This window comes from Emydura macquarii, unplaced genomic scaffold (assembly GCF_026122565.2).
Source record: "Emydura macquarii macquarii isolate MOO-44397 ecotype Brisbane River unplaced genomic scaffold, CSIRO-AGI_Emac_v2 contig_480, whole genome shotgun sequence".
NCBI lineage: Eukaryota > Metazoa > Chordata > Testudines > Chelidae > Emydura > Emydura macquarii.
Genome location: NW_027130617.1, coordinates 2,493,632 through 2,513,636, shown reverse-complemented (window position 1 = coordinate 2,513,636; position 20,005 = coordinate 2,493,632). Strand labels below are relative to the sequence as shown.

Below are 20,005 nucleotides of genomic sequence, written 5' to 3'. Positions count from 1 at the left end.
GAAAGCCGCCCTCTATCTGTCTGTCTGCCTGCCTGCCTGCCTTGTCTCACAAGCTTTTCTGTCCCAGCCTTACCCTCCATATTTCCTTTACTCCTGCGGGATTTTTTTTCCACTGGTGAGGGGAAAGAGGATAAAGAATTAAGCAGTCCCACTATTGCAAGTCAGGGAGGATCAGCAATGCACAGAGTGAGCAGCTGTCACTTTCTTCCCACATCCATGAAAAAAGATTCTGAACTTGTAAGTGCTTGACATGGGATTTCACAAAGGAAGAATGAGTTATCAAATTCAAGTCACCCTGCAGGTGCTGATGAACTCCAAGTGTATTGCTCAGCCAAAGCTATAGAGAGGTTTCTTCTCTCTGTTGGAGCCAGGTCTTAAGTCTGTTCCTTCAGTAAGGACTAGAAAATAAGCCATGTTGGAAGTTTCTTGCTTCAGCCATTTTTTACTTATATGACCACAACATTTTACTTTAGTATCCATAGGAAAAGAGAGCAGGAATTCACTTATCACATAAAAATAGCTGAGCCAGTTTTGCTCAAACTTTTTTTTCAGCAAAATCTGTTTTTCAGTATCAAAAATTTCAGCCCCCAAGGAACTTTTTTTTGGAGAAGTTATGAGCAAGTGAAATAGTGAGATAAGAATGGAAACAGCATCTTAATATTCATGCAATTACTATTAGCAAAGTCTATTTATATATGGGATTCAAACATTTTCATCATATGAACCACAAGAGTGAGATTTTATGGACTATGTCACCTTATAATTGCATAACAAAAACATTAATGTATTTTAACTGTCTTTTAATGTAATTTAGCAGCTGAAAATAATGAGGAGTCAAATCATTATTTGGAGTGGTCCACAGACCAATGTTATACACATAAAGCTCTCCCACTGACATAGCCCTATTCACACTGCACTTTGTCAGCAAAATGTATGTCGCTAAGAGGGGTGGAATAGTCACACCCCTGAGTGACATAAATTTTGCAGACATAAGTGGTAGTGTAGACATGGCCTTAAGAGTGTCACAGCTAAATACAAGGTGGAACACATATTCTAAGGGACCATTCAAAGTGACGTGGTCTATTAATATCTCTGCAGTCATCAAACAAAAAAGGGGGATAGAGGGTTACCGATTGCGGTAATAAACTACAAATCCAGATTTTTTACTGAGACCAAGATTTTTAGTGTCTAGCAAAGCTATCAATTTAAACTCCCAGGCTAGTCATTTGAAGGTGTTGTGCAGGATTACATTGAAGACAAGGACTGAGAGATCAGATATGAAGGGATCATTTTGTGAAAAATGTTTGCCCACAGGTGATAGGCTGTGGTTCTTTTTATGCTAAACAATCTGTTCCATCTCATATTTAGCTGTAACTCTCTAAATACCTTCCCAGACTTGAAGAGCTCTGTGCAGCTCAAAAACTTGTCTCTTTCACCAACAGAAGTCAGTCCAATAAAAGATATTATTTTACCCTCCTCTCTTTCTAATATTCTCAGATCAATACAATTACAACAGCACTGCAAACAAATTGTAAATAGCTTACTTTCAGGAGTTTTGTCTGGTATATAAAGAATAATATGCAGTAATACAATTTGCTATGCATGAGTATCTAAGGTTGAATGATATTATACTGCAATATTAGTGGTGGTATGCTGTTTTTATTATAGTAGGTCTATTTCCTCTTATACCACTGACTCATTGTGTGACCTTGGAAAGTCATTCAACCTTTCTCCATCATTTAGCTATCTGTAATATGGGTATAATATAAAACTACTTAAAAGAGGTACTGTGAGGTTTTATTAATATTTGTAAAACACTTAGAATTCTTTGGATCAAAGGTTCTGTATTTCCTGTTTGGTTCACTATAGCCTGGTAGAATCCTCACTGGATAGAAGAGTCAGTATAACATTTATGAAGACAGGAAAAGTGAAAGAAAGCTATGCAAAAGTATAAATATTTCATATTTACCCAAAATAATTTAACAAAGGAATTCACTTCAACTCACTCCCCATATGTAAAATGAATGTTTTGTAAAGTTTGCCTTCTCCACACTTACTAATTTTAGGTCACTTCTCCTGTGCAAAACAAAAATTATCACAAGAAAACATTTTTTTTATTGTTAAATATTAGGTAGTGTGTATACAGATGGAGATGGGAACCTTTGAAGATTGTCAGAATGAAAGAAGTAGGAAGTCCTGTCAGCAATTTTCAACTTTAGTGGCTTGCTTTGAAGAATTAAAAAGTAAATGCTTGATCTCTTTTTGTCACTACTGCAAGTTTTGAAAAGCTCTTCTGATTAGTGGAGAAACAATTTCTTTAAATTAGTTCCTCAATGCATAAAAGCAGAGTTCTTCAGGTTTAGTCTATTATCTAAAATTTTTCTTTTATTTCTTTCATGCAGTGGCAGATCCAGTGATCCAAGAGCTTCTTCAATACAAGGCTATTTACATACTATAATCAGTTATTTCAGGTAGAGTATTCCTGCTTCATTCAACTCTAGCAGCATCCAAAGATATGTGTATTTGATCTAAGAGCTTTTAAACTACGATAGTCTGCAGAAAGCAATATATTTAATTATAATACAGATTTCTTTGATATCAATACAATCACATATCTTGCAGGGATTTTTCTGTTCAGTCACCTCTGTTCTAGATAAGGGGGAAGATGAAGACTTATTGTCCCTTTTAGCTATTCTGTCAAAACTTAGAAATTTCTGAGTTAAAGTAGGAAAAATTGCCAAAATATCATATGAATCAAGAACGTTTAAGTCACTGGAATTCCATAAGATGCTTCAGTAACTGGAACAAAAAGCAGGCAAGATAGGTTAGAATGGTAACTATAGCCCAGATCCTCAGTGATATTCAGGCTCCTAACATCCACTGATTATGAAGAACTGGATCTATGTCCTTTGGAATTTGACTGCACTTCTGTACTGTTTTCTTTTAATTTCAGAGATAATGCATCTTGAAAACCAGGTGCTATCACTTGTCACATATCTTCCCTTTAAATGTGAAAAATATATAATTGAATGTGATAGTAAAGGAAACACTGGCACAGCAACATTGTCAGACTGCATTACTCAAGACTAAGTAGCATTTGACAAGAAAATTCATATGGCAATATTCCTTAATTTATAATTCAAAGGCAAATGGACATTCTTCTGCAATCAGACTCAAAGGATGCTCTGGTGAACAAGGTACTAAAGACTGCCATTTTTCTTCTCTTTTTCAATTGACAGACTAAGCCTGTCTAGAAAATGAGATCTGAATCAGTCAAAATTATTGGGTGATAAGGCTTGCACTGAAACACAGAAGATTTCTTTTAATGAAGCTCCTCACTTTTGCAAGTTAAAATCACCTTTCTGATTGATTGGATTTGATTGGTTTATATATGAAGACCAGCTGAGATGCCTGAAGGAAGAAATCTAATTTTAGATAAATGTATAGCTTGCAATTGTACCAAAGGCCTCAGCATCACCCCCTATACAGGGCTTTGTAGAAAGCAAGGAGATGCCATCTTACACAAAGAGAGAACATTATGAAGATATCAACTAAAAGCTCCAGACAAGGATAGATAAATGCATGTGTAAATAACTTAAAGAACAGATAATAAAGTAAGAGAAAAGCCAGTATTTTGAAATGATTGTGAATGAAATGGAAAGAGGGGTGGAACTCAGAGGATGAGGGACAATTTTAGAAATCACAAAACACTCAACTTCAAAGAGAAAACACTATTCACAGACTACCTTTTTTAACTTTCATGGAAAATAAAGCCCTTCACAATGGTATTAGGATAAAAAAGGGATACCAACCCTCATGCTTCTGGGTTAAGCCAGTCACTAATTGGCAGGGTCAGAAAGAAATTTCTCCTCTTTGGTGCTTATAGCACTAGACTGGGTGTCAGAGGTATTGGGTTAAATTCTTATGTCACCTTGGACATATTATCTTTTCTCTCTGTGCCTCAACTCCTTATCCGTAAAATGTGGATAATACTAATTCCTTTCTCCTGTTTAGGCTAGGACTTTCAAAGGAGCCTAACTTCCATTAGGCTCCTTTGAAAATCCTAGCTGTAGATTGCAAGCTTTTGAGGTAGGGATCAAATCACAGTATGTATATACACAATGCCTAGCACACCAGAGTCCTGATCTTGGTTCAGGCCTCTAGGTGCTGCTGTGGTATAATTAATTAATTATAACACAAAGCTAAGCTAAAAAAGCTTAGCTAAGCAAAGCTAAGAAAACGAAAGATGTTTCCAGATTGCTAGCATTGCCATAAGGAAAAGAAGTTATGGTTCCACATTCTTTCCTGGAGCAGTGGGTTCTAGAAACTCTTCATCATGAGGACAAACCAGTTAATGTGGAACAGACATATCGTGTGCATGGTGGACCTCCACAAGAGAACTTAGTTGTTTTAAGACTCCAGCTCTTTGAGAAAGACATGCATATTAGGTATAGTGTGACAGAAAAATAAAATATTTTGCAAGTTCCCTGTATACATTTTCCCTGACCAATTAACATAAGCAAAATGGTGAGTTTAGAATAAATATGAAATTAAAGAATTAGAGTTATCTTAAGTTTAATTTAAAAAAATGTGTTGCAAAGAAAAGCCCTGACTTGCAAGTAGAAAGAAGGCCTTGAAAATAATTAATTATAAGGCCAGAAGAAATGGAGTAGGGAGAATGTCTGGTTCAAAAAATAATTAATGAGATAAGTGAGTTTCTAAAAATAAGGCCTCTGTCCCATAGGGGTGCCTATTGGGTCCCTATGAACCCAAATGGATGTAGGCAGCAATCCACCCAGCTTACAAAAAGGGCCTGCCTCTTCCTAGAGGGGAAGGACCAGATAAAACATGGGGATCAACTAATTCTAGGAGACAACAAATGGAAAAACAGGAGTGGGAGTGAAGGTCATAGGTTTAGAACCAAGCTTTCAGAAGAGGACACTGAGCACCGAACCACAGACTGTGCCCATTGCTCCGCATAGGAGTCCAAGGAGCTATTGGATGCCTCTCAAAGGAACTCCACCATGAGACTTGATTGGATAAGTGCGCAGAATTCAGCCCCACAGTCATGGTTGCTGGAAATCCCCCCATCCAACCCTCTCCTTTTTGAGGTATAGATGGCCAACTTGGCCAATGCTAGAAGATTGACAAGGAGGTTCCATGACGTTGTGTGGCCACGGATTGGAATACATAAACAAATAGGTGTGGGGAGAAGTGAGCCAGAGGTTCTGGAGGAGGTGGAAAAGTGGCTATAACCTGACACACTGTAAATACATGTGTGCCAGGGTCTCCCTCTAGCCACAAGCAAAACAAGATGGTTTTAAATAAGACAAAGAATCTGTCTTAAAAGGAGCCGACAAGGAACTTCCCACCCCACATATCAGTGTCGTCTTAAAAGTAAAGCCTATATGAATGTACATTCAACCAAAAAGCTGTTCATCAGCAGGAAGGAGAGGAAGAGATAAGGAAGAAAGACCTTGAAGAGAAAGGAGGTTGCAAATCTTATCTGAATTAAGACTGAAAATTGGGGTGAACTGACTCAAATTAGTTAGCAAAAGTAGTAATTGGCTATAACGTCATTTGTTTGTTGAAGGGTATAAAAAGAATTACGAATGCGAGGGCTTTTTGTCAGACCCTACCAGATCATGCTAGAGCACCTCAGGATAAGACAGTTTTCCCTATGTTTGGTCTATTTGTAAGTATATTGACCACATGCTTAGGAATACTTTCTCACGGTATTGGGTGTAGTAAATGCTTATTGTTAGGCTGTCAGGCATGTTTTAGAGTAATTGTATAAAATATAATTTGGCCTTTGGACTTAATAAAGTAATTTATGGTTGATTTGGTGTCTGATATCCTTCCATATTAATGAGTTTTAATGTTATTAATTATTCTAACAGTGATCTCTGCTAACTTGAGGATTTCACAAAGATGAAAATTTGATGCAATTTTACTATATACTCAAAGCTTTGGATACATTTCCCAGGCCGATCCTCTTTCAGGAGTGTGACCAGTGGAATAAATTGCTACATAAAAAATACAAAAAAATGTAGCAAGCCACCTCAAGCTGTGAGGAAACAGAAAATGCTGCCTGGCCTTTTGTAAGATAAATCAGAAATAGGACAATCCTTATCATTCACTGTTTTGCTTTATAGAGAGTTTGTTTTGTGATGTTTATTAACCTGTGATATTTCTTTCCATATGATGCAGATTTTGGTGACCATCAGTACTGATCTGAGAGGTAAATAACAAATCTGGATGTTCACTGGAAGTTTGGAGATGTTTTGTGGAGGATTGGGGAAATCAGCTGAAGTGTGAGTAGTAGGCCAAGAGAGGAAGCTGAATATGCTGCTACTGGGGGAGAGAACAGAAATTAGGAGGGAAACCAGGGAGAACTGAAAAACATTTTAGGAGGTGTAGGCCTAACAATTGCAGTGCTGACACGAATGCTGCAGTTGTTTGATATGAGAGCAGTCCTAATGTGGTACTAATATGTCAGAATAAAGAAGTTAAACTACTCACATCCTTTCTGAAGTGACCAAATTTCAATGCACCATTAACTGCAAGGACATATCATTACAATATTCCATCACTGGCATTTTTTAAATAAAGATTGGGTATTTTTCTAAAAGATAAACTCTACTTCAAACAGCAATTATTTTTGGAAAATTCTATGGTTTGTTATGCATGAGATCAGATTGGATGATTACAGTGGTCCCTTGTGGCCTCAGAATCTATGAATATTTTCAGTGTTATTTATCCTCTTACTTATAAATTCAAGCATACAATTCACCATTTTAACCACCTATGCATGTTGGAAAAATATCTTTCTAGACCTTTCTATGATAATACCTAAATCTTTTTCCTCAGAAGTTGATTAATGCAGAGCCCATATCTGTGTTCATAATATTCAAATTATTTTGTCCCACTATGCACAACCTTGCAGTTATCTTAGTTAAATTCCATGTCATTCTGTTGCCTAGTCATTCAAGTTTACTAGATCTTTTTAGTTTTCCTCAGAGTCCTCCCTTTACAGCTTGCTTTAAAAAAACTTTCCTTTGTACTTTAGCTTATGACTGACTCTTTAAAGCAGAGGTTTTCAAACTTTCTTTAATCAGACCCCCTCATCTTTTTTTAACTTAGAGCTCTCCCATTTTACAAAGTGGGACTTTCCAGTGTAATCTGGATGGATATGGGGACATTAATACATTGATTCTAAGAAAGGGGATTTTACTTTAAATAAATTAGACCTTTGATCCTGCTAACTGTAGAGAGGCTAGGAAATCTTTTAAAAGCACATATCTTAACATACACAAAGTTTTCAGGATAGTATTATGGTGTCAGCATCAAAAAGTGCTAGTGGACATTGCAACCCTGTGTGCCGGGTCACAACACCACTCACTCAAATTTGCCTGGCCACCCCTCCATTATGACAGGAGCAGCTGGGCCAAAATTGAGTGGGTGATGTTGCAACCGCTTGAGTGAGTGGGAAGGCTCACCACATCCCCCCTACAAAGTTTGACTCCCATCCTGCCCCGTGTTGAGAGAACCACTGCTTTAAAGCATTATATAATATTGGTTTTATTACTAAAGTATATCAGTACTCTATAACATGTATATTTCAGAAGCTGCTGGGAACCTCGGAGTAAACAAATGAGACTTATATTTAAGTGGAAACTCAAGCCAGACAGCCCAAGCATCAGATATATTTTGTTTAACTTGTGTCTACACTATCTATGTCATCATAACTTATGTCACTCAGGGCGTGAATAAACCAACCCCATGAATAACATAAACTACACTGACATAAGTGCTGGTGTGGACAGCACTATGTCAATGGGAAAGCTTGCACTTGCAGCCATAACTTTATTATGCTGACAGGAGAGCTCTTGCCCATCAGGATAGAGTGTCTTCACCAGACACACTGCAGTGGCACAGTATGTGTAGACAAGCCCTTCATCTAAAGTAGTGTTATATCTTTTCTCCCTTTATCATGACAAACCCAAAGGCAAAAACAGTGACCTTAATTCCACTGAGATTTGCATAATTTTTCTTTCTTATATTTTGGGCTGCATTAACCCAATACCATTCATTCTTTCTTTCTATCCCTGAGTATAGTAGAAGAAACTTTGTCTGGGGGGAAAGATATTCCTAAATATTTCTGCTTATTTTTAAATTTAGCAGCATGGAATATTTCTAGTAATCCTTGTTAGTATCATTTATCGGAAGACAATAAGCTAAATGATTTGACTACAAGAGTCAATATCATACAATTGTCAGGCTAGACTAGAGAGATTTTAGCTGTTTTAGACTCTAATCAAGTAATGCAGTCATCTGTACACACTGCTCTTGTTGAAAATGATGAGATATGTGCATGAAGAAGAAGTGCAGAGTAAGATCTTGGTATCCCAGTTCATCCAGATGTACCACCAGATGTTATATATTCTCATTCCACTAGCTTCTGTTATTTTCTGTTTTCATGGCTACCTATCTGAAGAGGATAATTTCCAGTGTGCTACTGCTAGTCCAGTTGTGGAGGCTGTTGTTAACAGGAAGCCTTTAGCTTAAAGGCTTTTGGTTAGCAGGCCTTTTCATGGAAATTATGTGCTAAATCCCCCGAGAGAAATTTATTTCCCATTTTTATAGCCCTGGACTTCAGTATATGCTCTCCACTGGTGCTAGAAGCAGGGGCTCATAGTTCTTCTGCTAGTTTCTTTCTTGGGACAGCCCCAAGCTGCCTGAGACACGTCCTCCGTCGGATAAAATCATTTCCTGCCAAGCTGGTTTCAGGCAAACGAAACTACTGCACAGCCCCAAATAAAGCGATGGCTAATAAGGAGCAGGGGGAGGCCCTGCCTTGCGGATCCTCCCTCTGACGGCTGCGAATAGGACCTCGGGGCGCCCTCGTCTCCCTGGGCAGAAGGAGCCCCGATTCTCAGCGCACGGAACCGGGGGGTTCCGGGACGACGCTGCGCTACGGGCCGAGGCCGGGTTCGCGGAGCGGTTACGGCCCGCCCGCTACCTCCCCGTTGCTGCGATTGGCCGGAACGATCGGTCCCGGCCGGACCGGAAGACAAAGTCGTCACTTCCGTAGGGCCCGCCATCTTGTTGGCAGTTAGCGGATAGCGGAGACAGCGCCCGGCTCGGCTGCCCCGCGCGTTTTAGTGCAGCGAGTCCTCCCCTCCCCGCCCCGGCCGGAGCTCCGACTCCGACCCGCTTCGGCGCTATGGCCAACAACAGCCCCGCGGTCGGCGCCGGCAACTGCCAGCAGCAGCAGGCGGCCCAGCACCAGGCCGGATCCGTCCCGCCGGCCCAGCCGCCGCTGCAGAGCGGGGCCTCCAAGCCGGCGGCCTCGGGCAAGCAGGGCAACGTGCTGCCGCTGTGGGGGAACGAGAAGACCATGAACCTGAACCCTATGATCCTCACTAACATCCTCTCCTCGCCCTACTTCAAGGTGCAGCTCTACGAGCTCAAGACCTACCACGAGGTGGTAGACGAGATCTACTTCAAGGTGAGGGCCGCTCGGCGGGCCGGGCCGGGCCAGTGGGGATCGGGTGGGCTGGGGTGGGGAGGGGAGGGTCCATCATGGGAGTGTCTTGGAGCCTGGGCCAGCTGGCTCCCTTCGGGGGAGCGGGCTTGGGGGTGCTTCCGGCCTGCGGATTTCTCCGTGCTCGCCCTCGCTCCGGACGGTGGGATCCACCTGCCCTTTATCTCGGCGGTCCGCAGAGGTGAGAGGCATGCTCCTTCCCAACGCGTGATCCGGGGAGGGCAGGGGCTGCCTCCTCCCCTGGCCGGGCCAAGGGGAGTGGCCCCGCGAGGGCGCGGGGGCTGTGTCAGCCCTGCGCGGAGGAAATGGCCGCTCGCAGCCTCGCCTCTCAGGCCCCCAGCTTGAGGGGGGTTGATCCGCGGCCTTTCACCGCACAAGGACGCTTGAAGCCGAGTCCGTGAACACGGTGAGTAAGGAGGCTGTAAAAACCACGTGCAGCGGCTGAAGCACGAGTGTGTCTCCAAAAGGGAGCCTGTCTGCTCAGTGCGCGGAGCTGGAGCATAGGAGTCCCCTGGATTTGTGCCCCTTTTGCAGGGACACGGTCAGGCCAGCCCCCAAACCTAGCAATTGCTAGTAGGTTACACTGCTGGGCTGTAAAAGGGATGGCGGTACCAGTCAGCGGTCCCAGTAGGAGCTTGCATGTGGCCTCCCTCTCCAGTTAGAGATTTGGGTATCTAGGTTCTGAAACGAGATCAAATTATAGTGCTGTTGTTGGCATTAGTCTGGCTGTCCTGGGGAGATACATGAACTCCTCAGTGCATCCTTGTCTCAGTTCTTGTTTCGTTAGCAGGATTGAATCAGTCTTGCAGCGAGGCTTCCATCAAGCCAGGGTCCCAGGTAGAGGTATGCAAAATTAATGCTCATGAACACAATTACATGCATTGTCCTGATAATGTGTACAAAATTAGGGCTATTGAGGCCATTGCTTCAGTCACTTGTGCTCTGGAAAATATTGACATTCTTCTGGTGTGTATTGACCCTGCTCCTCCGTCCCATTGTCACCAAGTAGGCTAAATATATTTGGAAATAAGTTTAGTTGTTTTCTTGCTTGACTTAAAACATTCTTCATGGATAATTACATTGCTTAAAGAGTAGTGTTCTGAAAAGTGATTCTGTAATAATGGCTGTGTGGGTTTCCATGCTTGTGTCTCAAGTATTTCGATAGCAAGTTTGCTCAGTTTACTGGTTAAAAAGGATGGTATTTTTTCCTAAAGGCCAGTACTGTTAATTCAACCTGGTCTCTTTGAGAGTCAAGATGGAGTTTCATTTTTAAACATAGGACCCCAGTAACACAGATTCTGGAGGCCAGATTATTGTTCTCAATTGCATATGCTACTCATTATATTCAGTGAAACTGCATAGGAATAATCAATTGGGATTCAATAAACAATCCTGCTGATGCTCAAGAAGTTAGAGCCCATTTCACTTTCCTGGAGCTGTGTTAAAGTGTAGGAGTGAAAGGGTGTGAAAATTATTTTTGTCACCTAAATTGAGATGAAATACTGAATAGCATATCTGAGGGATGGGAAAGTGTTGTTTTACATAGTCACATTTCAGATGTATTCCAATATATTTTAAAATTAGTACGTATAAATTGTTTTGTATGTAATTAAATACTGTCTAAGGCTTAATTACTTGCGGTAGTTGAAATAGTTTGCTTATTCATGTTGAAAAGCAGTGTGTTATGGTTTTGGGCCATTATCATTATTTAACTTCAATTTGTGAAAACTTTACAGAAAATATTTTTTCCATTTTTCTTAAATAAAAATGCTAGGAGATTAATTTGACACAGAAATTGGGCTTTTGATATTTTTAAAATATTAAGAGGTTTATGGCATAGAGGCTCTCTGTTAGATTGAAACTAACAGAACTCTTACCTGGCAGTTATATGCAGAGTGGGTGTGGTGATGTCTTTTGTGGTTAAGGCACTGGATTGGGGCTCAGAAGATTTGGATTTAATTCCCTGCTTTGCCATAAACTTCCTGAGTAATAGTGGACAAATGACTTATGGCCACATTTTTCAAAAGAGTTCTTTTTCCATTTAGGCACCATAATAAATGGTCAGATTTTTAAGATTTTAGCCTGTTGGGTTCTGAGCTCTTGGCAAAATTGACCTGGAGCCACACTGGGAGCTACTGAGTGTTCAGCACTACTGAAAACCTGGCCTCTGTTTAGATGCCTGAATTAGTTAATTTAAAAATCAGTCCCCTAATTTGTGTGTGCTTCAGTTCCCATCTGTAAAATGGAGTATTTCCTTTCTGCTCTTGTTTTATACGTTTAAGTCCTGATCCTGTACACACTCAATTCTAGGCACTCTCAGTAGGCCTATCAAGTTAAGATCTGGGCGTTACATTTTAAGCTTTTCAGGCTAGGGACTCTCTCCTACTATGTTTGTACAATGCCTAGTACAACATACCTTAGTCTTAATTGAAGCCACTAGGCACTACTGTTATACAAATAATCAAATTTGCAGAACATCTTTTTATGTTCAGTATTTGTTACTTGGTTCTGGTCCTTTGACTGAAAAGAGAACTACTTTATTCAGCCCATTAGTGTCCAACTGTGTGAGGTGAAAGGTACAATTCAGAATGAATGATCCAAAGTATGCTTTTTGTATAATTTGTATTGTACGTGATGAAGCGTTCCAGAGAGGTAGCCGTGTTAGTCTGTATACAGCAACAGTAGCTATCAACTGCATCTGAGGAAGTGGGCTGAAGCCCACGAAAGCTTATGCCTACTGAAATTAAATTTGTTAGTCTTTAAAGTACTACAGAACTCTCATTGTTTTTATTGTACTTGATGTTTCTGAGCTCTTCATATGTGCTGCTAGTAATGTGTAGAATGTGTATGATAAAGCAGGTTGAATATTGGCTTCCATGTTGTTTGTGTATGAGACAAGTTCACATTTTTAGCAAGATGGCTACTGCCAACAGTAATTTAGCCATTTCTGACTGTAAGACAAACCTTGGACTTCTTAATTTGAGTTCAGTATGTTTTGTGCATGTATTCAAAATTTGAGAGTCTGTGAAATAAAACAATTCTCAAGTATAAAGAGAGGTAAAATTTGACGATTTTGTACTTGGGCTCAAGCATTAGGCAGCATCAATGTAGGACCAGTGAATTTTTGTCTTTCAGTTTCTGAACCAGGTAGTGAAACTGATCTATATTTAAGTTGGTGTTTATAAAATTTACATACTTGTGTAACCAAATAACTACTCTCTATGGATTTTTCAATTTCTAATGTAACTTGAGCAGATCTTTGTGCATGACTCTATTACAAGAGTCATGGGATGGTGTTGGTCAACTTAGTTCTAGCTCTGATCTCTTAAAACAAGATTTGAACTATGCTAAAACCCTTCATACAACTAAACCTGCCATTATTGCTTAGAATGCAGAACAGATCATTAACTCAGAGTATCATCACAATGTACAAGAAAAGCTTTTTATATTAAAATACTACAGTTCATAGTTGTGTAAGTAGTGGAGTATGTACCCCACAGTCATGTAAGTACTACAGACTAAAATGCTCTACTAACAAGCATAATACTAATATTATGTTTAAGTGGAATTACTCTGCATTGAACATAATAATGATTGTTTTATCCCGAGATAAATACTTGGGGGAGAATGCGGTGCAATATAAAAACAGTTACTTACCTTGGCATTTTTTAAAAACTTTTGAGGAAAGATTATTAAAACTTTGGATAATGTGGTCATGAAAAAGTCAGATATTTTGTTTGTTGCTGAAGTATCCAGCTTGTCTTTAATTTGGTGTAAGTTGATGAGCGCTAATGAAAATTGGTTTAGGGAATCTTTTTATGAACTTCATTGTATTTATTTGGGCACTTGATTGGTTTATGTATTTGTAGCTCATCTACAAAGCTAAATATGATTGCTGTAATAGTAATCTTTTTCTCACTTTCAGGTTACACATGTTGAACCATGGGAAAAAGGAAGCAGAAAAACAGCAGGCCAGACAGGGATGTGCGGAGGGGTAAGTAGAAGTACGTGCCTTCTTAAATATTTTTGTGTGGTAAATAATCACCTGTATAATCCCACACTGTAAACACAGGTGAAATATCCCAGTCTTGTCTACACATGAGACTTGAGTGTTGGATCAGAATGTAGATGGCAAATTTCCAAATAACAGAAGATTGAGATGACCCCCTTTGTTCCTGAAGGATCTGAGTTTGGGGAAGCAAGCAGTATTACTTTTGCTTTTCTCAAACTGCAAAGCTTTATTCTTTTTAAGTTCTTAAGCTTCTGCCACTGAAAATCTGGAATAATGTCTTAGCTACTATCTATGTTAAACATCTGGTATATCTTTTTTCCATCACTAAAGGTGCGAGGTGTTGGAACTGGAGGAATTGTATCTACAGCTTTTTGCCTGCTCTACAAATTATTTACTCTGAAACTCACTCGTAAACAAGTGATGGGCCTCATAACACACACAGATTCTCCGTACATTAGGGCTCTTGGATTTATGTATATCAGGTGAGTAGCATTGCACTGAACTAAAACTAATTTAATACACAGAAAAGTGTATTACATTTACACAATCTCTTTGTACTTCAAGGTACACACAGCCTCCTACTGATTTATGGGACTGGTTTGAATCGTTCCTTGATGATGAAGAGGTATGTCGGCGAGGGTAATAATTTGTTTACTTTTGTTTCCTTTCGTACTATTTTTTTTATATTAAAAATTTGATAAACTTTCCTGTAGCTTGAGCGTCTTCATATTGTGATTCTCTTTTAATTTAATTACATTAACAACAGATTAATGGGCAGACATGGGTCTTATCTGGAAACTGAAACTTATTTTTTGTGTTCAAAAGATTTAGCTGAATTTTCCACTGGCTAAGACTAGGGATCATTTTAAACTTATGTCATATTTAGAAACTGATGTGAAATAAGTTTAAATAAATTCTTTAAGGTTAGACCCTTGGGCTGAATGATGGTGTCTCTTACAGTTTTATACTCTATACTGTTGTACCTTTTACATAGAAACGGATATATTAAACAGACCACAATAAATAATAATATATGGCCAGTACTTTAAAAAATAAATGTTCAAAAGATTAGGTTCCTAAATGTATACCTTGTATGTATTAATGAAAAATTTCATCATGTACTTCAGAAGGAGGGAGGCGTGTGATTGGGCATTAACGATTTTACAGCAAAACTTGATTGGTTCATTTCTGGCTATTCCATGTCCCAAGCTACTGGAAACTAAACTTCACTGACTAGAAGTGAGCAACTTATTTACCAGAGAGGATGGTGTGACCTATACTTACCTGAACATATTCGTTGATCCATGGAGTAATAAGATGCAACTTTTAAGTGCTAACTTCTGAACTCTTTCAGTCAAAGGGACTGCATTATTATGCAGTAGGGAGGGAAAATGAAAAAATAGTGTTATGGTTATTATAATAACTACTCTCTGAAAGCGGTTTTCCAACCAGTTATGTGCCCTCCCTTATCCCAAAGTTACTAACTAAAGAAATTGAGTGGGAGCATAGGTAATATATTTCTAAGGTTAGAGGATTGAAATACACAATCCTCAAATTGCAATAATGTAGTATTTACTGAATTTGAGTCTTAAGTTATTTACCAGATATAAGAATGGGAGATTAAAGAACGTATTTTCCTTGGCTGGTTGAGACTATCACCCTATATTACAAGAAATATCAAACTTCATGTTTACAGAAAAGCCCAATTTTTAATAAAAATGCAGTGTAATACATATGCATGACTACAACACAGTATATTTATTTTACACAGCTACTTTCATACTAAGCATCAAATACTGTACAAAGGAGACATTTGTTAATCCAGGTAAACCTGTGTTATTGTATATTTGTAATGGGATCAAAATAATTTCTTAATTAAGAATTCAAATATGGGGTAATTGCATAATTAATAGTTAATAATCCCCCTTCCCAAGTGGGTGCTACTTTAATTCTTGCATACGGACATTAACTAGATTTCTGTAAAGTGCTGTCTTATTTCTTTTTTTTTGTGGGGGGCGGGGGGAGCGACTTCAATTCCAATGTCCTACAAGCTACTTCCTTCATAGGACAGTTAAACAAGAAAATGACTGAACTTGCAGGCCTTAATTGGTGCCTTTATTATTAAAGGTGTTAGTTTATACATATGACATGCTACACAACTTTTGCTCTGCTATTTTTGAATAGAGTCATACATTCACATCTCCTATCTCTCAAAAGCTGTATGTTAGAGGAAGCATTGGAACCAATCTTTCTCAGCTGCTTCCCCAGGACTTCTTTATGTAGGAGGAAGTGCTTACAGGTTCTTGTGCACTTTTTTGCTAGTGTTGCACAAACTCATTTAAAGATATGGTAAACATTTATGATAAGGATAATTTTAATCTCTAAAAGTTTTTCTCTAATCCATAAATCTAATATGTTGAAGCAGCTCAACATTGTCACACTTTACTGAAACAGAAAACTTTTTTCTGTTCCAGTTATTTTTCTAAATGCTTCTAATGTTTGTTCTGTTTAACCGTGTAGATACTCGCGAGGTACTACATTTAAGCTAACTCATTGTTTTCTTCTTTAGATCTCTGTGCAGCGATTATATTTGGAAATACTGTATATCTGAACACTTAAATGTGTGTGAGTGCAAGCAGTTTTACATTTAGATTTTCTCTTCGTATTTAGATAACAAATCTCACTTTCCTTGTGTGCTTGCACTATAGGTTTGGGACTTGACAATAGCTGACTAACATGTCCTGAGCTGTGAGAGGGCATAGCAAGAAGGCCTTCATGCGGTAATGACCCTTTTCAGAGACAATGGTCATCATGGATTATGCGTTTCCAATTATTTGTTCATTTATTTATTTTTTTACATATTTCTAAATTAGAAACCTCACTGCTTCATGGCAGTTGGTTTGCTATTGCTTCTAGTTTTGTTAGGACGCCATTTTGTACTACAACTTTCTCTATAATCATTTAGACAGGAAATGAAGTAGTTCTTATGTGGATAGGCCACAGTGTTGACTATCACTGTGTACAGTCATACACCCATAAATTCAGGTATTAAATATAGTCTTACAAAGGAAGTCTCAGTTTTGTAGCATTTAAATAAGATACAAGATCATACTATACAACTAAAGAGTGTAAGGGGATTACACCTTAATCTGTTCGAGACAGTCCCTTAACATTCAGATGGCTGCAGGCTTAGTATGGACCTGCATGCATATGTATTAAGTCCCATTCCCTATCTGTAACATTCATTATCAAATCCAAAGGATACAAGAGTTGGAATTTTTCCAAGAACATTTATTAAAATGTGAAACAAGTAAATTTTCATAATTGAGACTTCAAGATGGCAATAAATATATCAGCATTTGTTTAAAATAAGCAAAGAACTTTTTTGACGGTCAGGATATTTTTTCTTTGTGTTTTGTAGGATCTGGATGTGAAGGCAGGTGGGGGTTGTGTTATGACGATTGGGGAGATGCTTCGTTCCTTTCTTACTAAGCTCGAATGGTTTTCCACATTGTTTCCAAGAATTCCTGTGCCAGTCCAGAAAAACATTGATCAGCAAATAAAAACCAGACCTAGAAAAATCAAGAAGGATGCCAAGGAAGGAGTGGAAGAAATAGACCGACATGCAGAGCGTAGACGTTCAAGGTTATACGTTAACTTTTCAAAATAATGTGATTCTAAAAGCCAATGTCTAGTTCCTTACACTTTGTATTACCAGAAAAATTAGCTTCCCACCTTTGTTGGGACAATTTAATATTCATAAACCAACAAATCAAAAGAGTTGATGAATGGTAATACTAATGAATAAAATAATGAAATGATATTAAAATAGATGAATAATGTTTGGCAATTAAAGCTTATATGAGGAATGTGAAGATTCAGAGAAACTGGAAAAATCCAGAGGGCTCACTATAAAAAATTTCAAGTTGTAAATCCTTTATTTTTAACATAGGTCTCCAAGAAGGTCTGTGAGCCCTAGGAGGTCTCCTAGAAGATCCAGAAGCAGAAGTCATCATCGAGAAGGCCATGGATCATCTAGTTTTGATAGAGAACTAGAAAGAGAGCGAGAACGGCAGAGATTAGAACGTGAAGCTAAGGAGAAAGAAAAAGAAAGGCGAAGATCACGAAGTGCTGAACGTGCATTAGAGCGGAGGCGAAGCAGAAGCAGGGAGAGACACAGAAGCCGTAGTCGAAGTCGTGATAGAAAGGGAGATAGAAGAGACAGGGATAGAGAGCGAGAGAAAGAAAATGAACGCAGCAGGAAAAAAGATCGAGATTATGACAAGGAGAAGGGTAATGAGAGAGAGAGATCTAGAGAACGGTCAAAAGACAGGAAAAGTAAGGGAGAAATAGAAGAGAAAAGACACAAGGATGACAAGGATGAAAAGAAGCACAGGGATGATAAGAAAGATTCCAAAAGAGACAGAAAACATAGCAGAAGTCGAAGCAGGGAGAGGAGGCATAGGAGTAGGAGTAGAAGTAAGAATACAGGTAAGCATAGTAGAAGCAGGAGCAAAGAGAAGTTAAATAAACTTAAAAATGAAAGTAAAGATAAATCAAATAAACGAAGTAGAAGTGGGAGCAGAGGAAGAACTGATAGTGTTGAAAAGTCCAGAAAACGAGACCACAGTCCCAGCAAAGAGAGATCCCGAAAGCGTAGTAGAAGCAAAGAACGATCCCATAAACATGACCACAGTGATAGCAAGGACCATTCGGACAAACATGACCGTCGAAGGAGCCAAAGTACTGAACGAGAGAGCCAAGAAAAGCAACATAAAAACAAAGATGAGACTCTGTGAACTCTATGAAAAGTGGATCACATTGAATCCTATAAATCTTTGATTAAATCCTGCTTATTTTTTCTTAAAGTTGAGATTGTGCAGTAGTTGAGCACTCTTTTTTCAACCTCCCTCTAGGCCGCAGATTGTCATTTCCTATTTTGGGTAGGGAAGTGCCTTTGTAATCCCATTTAATGCATTGATGGTTTCAACCCATGTGTTTAGTTTAATTCATAATGCAAAGATTGTTCTTGCATTTTTATTGTTGAAATGTTTCTGAAATGTACAGTCTGTACATATGTCCTGAAAATGTTTTAATTCCTTTGGCATGGTTGCCATGTTGGTTAAATTTGTATAAGGCAATAAACTGCCACTAATTCTACTTTTGTTTTGTAGACGTGGAATTATGGTTTATATCTAGAAATTAGCATGGCTGTGCTTTGCATAATATGGCAGAAGCTTCTGGGATGGGTCTTGATTGTGTATTATAGCTCCAATATTTATGTGCATACAATGTACATAAGGGCTGCAGATTTAGTACTAACTTTTGTGTCCATTGTATCTACTGTCTTAGAAAGCTTTTTTAAATGTATTGCGTTTTGTTCCCCAACAAAGTGTTCTATTCAGAGTAGGTTTTCAAGCAGGTAGCAGTTTTTAATGCAGGGATTTAGATTATGTTGAGGCATATTTAGTAACCCTCTTAGAAATGCTACCTCAGAGGGACACTGTTAAGGTTGGCAGGCCTGTACCATAACCACCTGTGCATTTTTTCTTGTTTAAAAAGTCCATGTAAACTTGCTCTCCTTTTCAACACAATTTTTTTAATTTAAAAAATCAGTGCTGTCAACTTGTCACTCATCATAATCCTACACTAACAAAGGTATGTGAGAATGCAGGAGGGAGGTGGGAAGGGGAAATTTTGCCAAGAAACAGATTTTAGTTTCAGGCTTCCAAAGCATTTTTATAAATGAACAACATATTTAAAATACCTTGATAGTGTCCTTTTTTTAATTCATAATGTTTTTTACAAATAGTAAAGATTGCTGTTTTGAGCTGAAAATTTCATCTCCAGCAGTGGGAAAAGTAGTAAGGTTTTTAAAACAGATTAACTAGTAAGAGGTAATACCAAAATGCATTATTGAAAAATCATACAATAAAAGTCCAGTTCTGCTTGGTAGATTGTTCTGATGACTTGTATATTGAGTGAGGAGAACCATCGGTCTGGAATAAACACTGGATTAACTCCTTTGTGGTGGGTGTCAGCTTTTCCCCATCTGTTCATTGCCATTTGAAAAGATATATGTGTGGATTTCTTTCTTCTTGATCTAAAAGGAAATGATCCTGTGTTAATGGACCAGGACTTCAAAGTAATAGGGCAACATATAAAAACTAATCTGGTTAGCATAGTAGTGGAATTGTGGGGAAATATACTCAGGGCTTAAGACGGTTGAAATGTGGATAATTTGTGGTTTTAGTGATCTGAAAGTGAAAGAAATTGAGGTTTATGCCTCCCCTTTTTTTGTTTCTGTATGATGTAATTCTTCTAGACACTAAGCTTTAAGTGTTCAAAACAATCACTATTCCTCTGTTCTTACTCAGAACATATGTCAGAAATCTACTTAATAAATTAATTTACTGTAGTAAAACAATTATCTAGTTGTCCCTGAT

At 38.6% G+C, this 20,005-nt stretch overlaps 1 protein-coding gene across 1 annotated transcript; it reads left to right on the top strand.

Moving 5' to 3' along the window:
- The first annotated feature begins 8,933 nt into the window (after positions 1–8,933).
- PRPF38B (pre-mRNA processing factor 38B) lies at positions 8,934–19,585 on the top strand. The gene is made up of 6 exons (XM_067538326.1): positions 8,934–9,511; positions 13,473–13,541; positions 13,890–14,041; positions 14,124–14,184; positions 16,981–17,204; positions 17,512–19,585. The coding sequence occupies exons 1-6, from the start codon at positions 9,227–9,229 to the stop codon at positions 18,356–18,358; spliced, it is 1,638 nt and encodes a 545-aa protein (XP_067394427.1). The 5' UTR covers positions 8,934–9,226; the 3' UTR covers positions 18,359–19,585.
- The last annotated feature ends 420 nt before the right edge of the window (positions 19,586–20,005 follow it).